Source organism: Physeter macrocephalus, chromosome 7, assembly GCF_002837175.3.
Source record: "Physeter macrocephalus isolate SW-GA chromosome 7, ASM283717v5, whole genome shotgun sequence".
In the NCBI taxonomy this organism is placed as follows: Eukaryota; Metazoa; Chordata; class Mammalia; order Artiodactyla; family Physeteridae; genus Physeter; species Physeter macrocephalus.
The window spans coordinates 126,413,086-126,421,261 of NC_041220.1; the positions used below are offsets into that span (position 1 = coordinate 126,413,086).

An 8,176-nucleotide genomic window follows, 5' to 3' on the forward strand; every position below is an offset into this window, starting at 1 on the left:
ATATAAGTTTTAGTTGTACAACACAGTGATTCACAATTTCTAAAGGTTGTATTTCATTTATACTTATAAAATATTGGCTATATTCCCTATGTTGTACTATATATCCTAGCTTATTGATTTGTAGCTTATTTATTTTGTACATAGTAGTTTGTATCTCTTAATCCCCTACCCTGTGTTGCCCCTCCCCCCTTCCTACTGATAACCACTTGTTTTTTCTCTATATCTGTGAATCTGTTTCTTTTTTGTTATATTCACTAGTTTGTTTTAGTTTTTATTTTTATTTTTATTTATTTTTTTTTTTCTGGGGGCTTGGAGTTTATTTTCTACTCGGTGCAAGGCACAGGTTAGAGGGTGCCGGGAAGGCTCTCACGTGGCTTGGATAGTAGAGTGGAGTTCTCTCAACTTCCTTTTTGGTGTTCTGCTATTAAAAACCCAACTGCTGCTGTTGGCTGCAGCCTGCTCACTCTCAGGGAGGGGAAGGAGGGGGGGCTCTGAGGAGCCTAGCGCCTTGGGAGGAAGCCCGGCAGCTGGTGGTGGCCACTCAGGACGGGGGCCTGTAGTTGGTTTGGCCAGGCTGGCCGCCAGGCTGCTGCTTCCCCACAGCTTCCCAAGCCAGGTCACAGGTGATCATGCCGGTGGAGGCCTGGGCTGGTTCTGAGTGCTCTGGGGACTCCAACACGGTGGCCATGAATGGGAGAGTGGACTTCCCGAAAAAGAAGCTAGCCCACCAGTGTCCCGGGTCAGCTCTGGGGAGACCGGGGTGGCGGGGGATGCCTTCCCCAGGGTACTGGGCACTTCTTCAGGAGCTGTTACTGGAAGTGGAGCCCAGGCGGCGCCGGTTGTAGTCGTGGGTGGCCACGAGCAAGCCGCTGGAGGGGATGGCTGCCATGCTCTTGCTTGTGGGCTGGTGGAAACCTCGGCGGCGACCCCTCGCGGGCCTCGGCGCTTGATCACAGACGGCGGGGACAAGGGCGCTAGGCCACTGAGCCCATCTGCGAAGGAGACCGCGGCCGACGGCTCCACGACCCAGACGCGCGGGGCCTGTTTTATTTTTTAGATTCTACATATAAGTGATATCATACCGTATTTGTCTTTCTCTGTCTAACTTATTTTACTAAGCATGATACCCTCCAAGTCCATCCACATTGTTGCAAATGGCATAATTTCAATTTTTTTATGGCTGAGTAGTATTCCATTGTATACATATGCCACATCTTCTTTATCCATCATCTGTTGATGGATACTTAAGTTGCTTCCATATCTTGACAATTGTAAATAATACTGCTATGAACATTGGGGTGCATTATCTTTTCAAATTAGTGTTTTCAGGGTTTTTTTGGAAATATACCCAGGAGTAGAATTGCTGGGTCATATGGTAGTTCTATTTTTAATTTTTTGAGAAACCTCTGTACTGTTTTGCATAATGGCTACACCAATTTATAGTCTCACCAGCAGTGTAAGTGTTCCCTTTTCTCCACATCCTCACCAACATTTGTTATTTGTGTTCTTTTTGACGATGGCCATTCTAACAGGTGTGAGGTAATATCGCATTGTGGTTTTGATTCGCATTTTTCTGATGATTAATGATGTTGAGCATCTTTTCATGTGTCTGTTGGCCATCTGTATGTCTTATTTGGAAAAATGTCTATTCAGATCTTCTACCCATTTTTTAATCGGGTTGTTTGGTTTTTTGATGTTGAGTTGTATGAGCTGTTTACCTACTTGGATATTAACTCCTTATTGGTCATATCATTTGCAAAGGTTTTCTCCCATTCAGTAGGTTGTCTTTTCACTTTGTTGATGATTTCCTTTGCTGTGCAAAAGCTTTTAAGTTTAGTTAGGTCCCATTTGTTTATTTTTGCTTTTATTGCTTTTGCTTTAGGAGACAGATCTAAAAAATATTGCTATGATTTATGTCAAAGAGCATCTACCTATGTTTTCTTCTAGGAGTTTTATAGTTTCCAGCTTTACATTTAGGTCTTTACTCCATTTTGAGTTTATTTTTGAATATGGTGTTAGAGAATGTTCTAATTTCGTTCTTTTACATGTAGCTGTCCAGTTTTCCCAGCACCACTTATTGAAGAGACTGTCTTTTTTCCATTGTATAGTCTTGCCTCCTTTGTCATAGATTAATTGACCATAAGTTTGTAGATTTTTTTCCGGGCTCTCTGTTCTGTTCCATTGATCTATGTATCTGTTTTCGTGCCAGTACCACGAAATTACTGTAGTTCTGTAGTATAGTCTGAAGTCAAGGAGAGTGATCCCTCCAGTTCTGTTCTTCTTTCTCAAGACTTTTTGACTATTTAGGGGATTTTGTGTTTCCATACAAATTTCAAAATTATTTGTTCTAGTTCTGTGAAAATTGTTCTTGGTATTTTGATAGGGATTGCATTGAATCCCCAGATCAGATTTCCTTGGGTAGTATGGTCATTTTAGTGACATTAATTCTTTTTTTTTTTTTCATTACACGGGCCTCTCACTGTTGTGGCCTCTCCCGTTGCGGAGCAGAGGCTCCGGACGCGCAGGCTCAGCGGCCATGGCTCACGGGCCCAGCCACTCCGCGGCATGTGGGATCCTCCTGGACTGGGGCACGAACCCGTGTCCCCTGCATCGGCAGGCGGACTCTCAACCACTGCGCCACCAGGGAAGCCCGTCATTAATTCTTGTTTTCTTCTTTACAGTCTGTTATTGATCTACTAGACGAGAAGAAGGTTAACATATTACTTCTATTCTTTTGAGTGGTTACTCTTCAATTTTAATATGTATATTTAATTTAATAAAATTTAATCAATGTATAACCTTCTACCAAACAGAGATCCTTAGTATGCAACTGGCTTTCCTCCATGCCCATCCCTGATAGATGTTGGAGTTTTCTGGGCCCCATTTTATGGCTGAAAGGCCATTTCTGAGCCTTTTGGGCCCCCAGGTTTATGAGGGAACCTCTGTCTAGCACCTAGCATTCATGGGGCCATACACACCTTAACCTGTTTCCTCCTATTGTTAGAAATCCCCAGCCCATTAGTTGTATATCTTGTTCTAATGCCCCTGTGAGTGTTTTTAGCTCTCTCCCACCCTCTACATCTTAGCTTCTTGTTTCCTCTTTATTTTATTATTTGGAGATCTCTCTTTCTTACATTCAAGCCTGTTTTAAAACTTTGTGGAATGAGTAGATCTCCATTATTGGCCCAATCTACCATAATAACTGGAAGTCTCAGAGACACTTCATCATCTTCTTTCTAATGTGGAAACAAGCATAAAGAAGTTATTACTAGCCTATGCCAGTATTAAAAAAGGATAAGCAGACTTTCCTTCAGATCTTATAACTCCAAGTCCAGTAATATTTCCATAATATTGGAGTTCTCTCTTTTCCTCTTCCTCCTTACTTATCCCTTGAAGTCGTTCCTAGATTCTTACTGACTCATAGCACACCAGTCTAATTTTACCCTTCCAAAGAAAGTCCTGTGCATTCATTATGGTCCCAGAAGCTTTAGCCCAACCTCTGCCAGTATAATTTTTTAGAGCCACTTATGCATTTTTTTCCAAGCTTGTATCAGGAAAAAACTAGAGCTCTAAGGCCTTAGATGAATCATGAAAACTAAGGTTTACTTTAGTCCTCTGGCTTTTACCTCTTGTAGACTGATACAAAACCGTGTGAATCTTGTCCCCTTTATTTATAAGTCCACACCTTTCTTTTACCCTCACAAATAAGAATGAGTTTCTGGACTCTTGTGAACCCTGCATGAGAGAGTTTGCATCCATAGTCATCAATGTAGTTGGCTTTTGAAAAATTACACCTCTATGCCATTTTTAAAGGCATATTCTTTCTCTGAAGAATTATTCTCATCTTCTCTATAACAAATATTTCCACTACCTAAGCTCACACTATTCCAGCTTGTATCTTAATGTCCACTATTCATTCAAGTAACATTTTTTGGCTGTTATTCTGTGCTAAGTGCTAGAATCACAAAGATGAGGGAGGGAACAATTTTGCAGTGAAATCAGTGCTGGTATAGTCATGGGCAGTTTATGCTATGGATATGTAAAGAAGGAACATTTACTCCCTTGGAAATGGAAAGGGTAGGGAAGACAGAGGCTACAGCGTGTGCAAAGGCATGAAAGTCAGGGTACCTTTGGGAACCTGCAAGACTGTCTGGGGCTGGAGATCTAAAATAGGAAGGAGGACTCGCAGGGAGGAGCCCAGAGAGGCTGGCTGGCAAGAGCTGGGCTGTCTGCCCCAGATATAGGTGTTTTTGTTTCATTTTGGAATCACTGGGCAGGCTTGGAATAATTTTAAGCAGAGAAGTGGATTAAAGTAGGGAAAGCTGGACCCAAGGTGACACATGAGATAATCACAGTACCTGGCTCATGGTTAGCACTCAGTGAATGTCAGTTCAATCATTATGTTTTTATTCATGGATGAGTACCCCATCCTCCATATTGGCCTGCACAAATGTAAACATCTTTAACTGTGGAAGAATGAATGATATCTGCATAAGGTAGAAACTAGTTTGGCTAGACCACTTTCACTGTTGACATTAATCCAAACGGGCTCCTTTAGTTTGCTGTTTACTTGGAGCAGAAGTAGCACTCTGTGTGCCCAGAGTGGGCAGAATCCTTGCTTAGGGTTTGAACACAGGATGTTTGTTTTCACAGGTACTTTTTGGTTACTCAGAGCTTCTGTTATTCTGTTTATAATTCAGGTCTTTTGCTTTTCTTCTTATTCCTTCTAATGTCCAGTGTTTTACCTTTTAGGGACTCTATTCACGTTCAGATAGTGGGGAGAATGAAAGAAGAAAATAAGTTAATTTTTATAAACATTTTTGGAGCAGGAATTTTCACAATAAGTTTCCCTAAATTCTACGTGCTTCCTTAAAGACTTTAATATCATAGGTGTATTTATGCAGTTCTGAGAATCAGGTTCTTTTGTAGAGACAATATCTGTTTCACCCAAATTTTGTTTATATGGAAAAATATTTACATGGTAGTGAATTTAAATTCCCAGTATTACTGATTTATTTTTCTGACTTTTTTTCCTTTGTGGACAGTTAACAATGACCAGGAAAAAAAAGAGAACTCATGAATTTTATCTTAAATATTTCAACAACTTGGAACCATTTATGTCACAGTATTTGCACCTTCACTGACATATGAGCTAAAGTTTCAAATATTTACTGTACTTTTACATCTGAGTCAACCCAGGCTATCTTTCCAGAGCACAGGTTTTTTATTTATTGAGATGCATTTATTGGTGGTACAGATAAACTTGTAAAGGTTGGTTAGGGACATGAATGACAAATAATTGAAGTGTTGATTCCATGTGTTCATTACTGAAGATGAGATTTGGGATAGGGTGGGAAGCATAGGTTCACCTTATGGTATATATATATATATATATATATATATATATATATATATATATATATTTTAAGTTTATAAAGTTATAGTAATAAAAACAATCTGATACTGGCATTAGATTATCAAATGCATAAGGTATCAAACAGATTAATGGTGCAGAAAAATAGCTTAACAATAGATCCTATTATATTACAAAAATCTAACAGGATGATACATTAAAACTCAACAGAAATTAGATATTCATATTCTAAAAAATGAACCTTGATCTGTATCTCACACCTCATACAGAAATTAACTTAAAATCGATCATAGACCTAAAAGTAAGACATAAAACTATAAAACCTTTAGAAGAAAACATAGAAATCTTTGTGTCCTTGGGTTATGCAAAGAATTCTTATGATACCAAAAGTGATACCATTTTTAAACAGCTGATAAATTGGATTTTCAAACTTAAAAGCTTTTGTTCCGAAAGCTTTGTTAAGCAAATGAAAAGACAAGTCACGGACTTGGAAAGATACTTGTAAATGACATGCTTGCACCAAGAATACTCAAAATGCAACATAATTAATTAATTGTGGTGATGATTACACAACTGTTTGACTATAGTAAAAAAACCCACTGAGTTACACAGTTTAAGAGGTGAGTTGCGTGGTATGTAAATTATATCTCATTAAGCCTTTTATTAAGAAGTGGAGGAAGCATTTGACCACCGAGGGGTCAAACTTTTTTTTTAGGATGATGAAACTTGATCCTGGTGGTGATCACATAATTCTATGCATTTGTCAGATTGCACACTAAAAGAGTGAATTGTACTGTATGTAAATTTGATAATAAATTTTTAAAACTTAAAAAAATTCAATGGAGAAGTTAAGGTTTAAGAAATAAATGGTGCTTGGAAAATTCATTAGCTAGTTAGGAAAAAAATGTTACGAGGCTAACCTTGCACTACCTACTGAAACAGATTCTGGAAGGATTGAAGAATTAATTTTTTTGTCACAGAAAATAAAAGGAGATATTTATCAAGACTTTGGAGTGGGGAGAACTTTTTAAATTAGAAAAGATGAAGGAAGTGCTGAATGAAAAGATTTATGTGTTTGGTTATATAAAAATGTAGAAATCTGCATATCAGAAAGCCCCCAAAGTAAACAAATTGGGAAAACGTATATTCAACAAATATGACAGAATAATGTTTTTACTATGTACAGAACTCGTACAGATCAGTGAAGAAATCACTTAAACCTAAATTGGTAAAACATGTAATTCCCATTTAATTTTGCAGTTACTATTTTTTATTTTCTCTATTATAGTATTATAGTTGTCATATTATGTTCTGTACATTTTAAAGAAGATTGAAGGAGGAAGAATGTAATCCACTTAACCATATTTCAGAAAATGTGTCAAATCTATTCCACCTCAACTACAGAAATACAGTTTGGGGTTGTTGTTGTTTTTTAATTCTTTATGACTGGTTCTTTTGATTTCATTGCTGACCTGGGTCAAGCACACGGCAGTGAAGGCCACGTCCAAGGCCTGCCATATTTGACCAGTAAAGACAAAATGAGCCCTTCTTAGCTTTAGATGATTTATTACTTACATAGACAACGAAAAGAAGAGTAGCCAAGGTTGCCAGGTTCCCACGGTTCTTGTTCTACAGGCCAAAAAGGTGTCACTGAAACAGAAGAGCCAGATGACTGCAAAGCAGTTGCAGGATACTCTTGCCAAGCAGGGACCTCTAGATTGCAACTCAACAGTTGCCTAGCCTGCACTTTGTCTAATGGGGGCAAGGCAGAAAGGCTCACACCTTCTCAGAACCCAGGAGGTGATAAGAACCCGTCTCCTGTCAGTCTCCCTGACAGACAGGGAAGCGAGTGAGAAGTGTCCTGGTATTGCAAGCCTTCGTGCTCTCACGTTTCAGGAGGATCATAAGGAGGATCCGCCAGACTCACGACAGGCTGCAGTGTAAACCCGGCCTATTTGGATATGTGCAAGGTCACCAGTGTGCCATGGTGGAGCTGTTCCTCTACAACTTGCTGCTTACTGCCCCAATCTGCAGAGTCACTCATCTCTTCCAATCTGCAATGAGACTTGCTTCATTTTCCCCCTTTCCTGTCTATGAAGTAAAGCATGTGATCCATCTTCATAGAGTTTACTGCCTGTTCTCCTTAGTTCACTACCTTTTTCCAAATTATCTAATATTTTCCACTATGCTACCAGGAATAAGAAGAAAAAGTATGAGTTGTATATTTCTGTGTAATAAATCACTTCAAAACTTAGTGGCTTAAGTCAACAGCCATTTACTATTTCTCATGATTCTGTGCATTGGCTGGTGCTACTTTGCTGGCTATGCCTGGGCAAACAGCTGGAGGTCAGCTGGGCTGGAAGGTCCAAGATGGCCTCCGGCACACATCTTGCAGTTGGTGCTGGCTATCAGTAGGGGCACTTGGTTCTCCAGTAGCCTCTCAAGCTAGACTGGCTGCCTCTGTGTCAGTCTCAGGGCAGGATTCCCAGTGGACCAAGGCAGAAGCTTAAGGTCTAGTTTGGAAGTCACACAGCTACACTTCTACCACATTCTTTTGGTCAAAGCAGGAGATGAGAAGAGCATAGATTCAAGGGGTGGGGAATAGACTCCTCTTCTTGATAGGATGAGCTGCAAAATGAGAGTGCCCAGGTTTTTCAATCTGCAACAGTGCAAAAAGTCTAGACCGAGTGCCTTCAAGTGAAGAGGTTCATTGAAACCTAAGCAAAATATGACTTTACTTTTCATTCAGGTAAGTGAGAATGTCAATTGACTAAACATCTTCACTTCTGGTCACTGTAATAA

At 39.5% G+C, this 8,176-nt stretch overlaps 1 protein-coding gene across 1 annotated transcript; it reads right to left on the bottom strand.

Annotated features, from left to right (window-relative positions):
• Positions 1-430: 430 nt before the first annotated feature.
• Positions 431-1,022, bottom strand: LOC102990306 (pancreatic progenitor cell differentiation and proliferation factor-like). Its single transcript, XM_028491538.2, is given in 1 exon segment — positions 431-1,022. A coding segment is annotated over 1 exon segment (348 nt). The 5' UTR covers positions 890-1,022; the 3' UTR covers positions 431-541.
• Between the last annotated feature and the right edge of the window lie 7,154 nt (positions 1,023-8,176).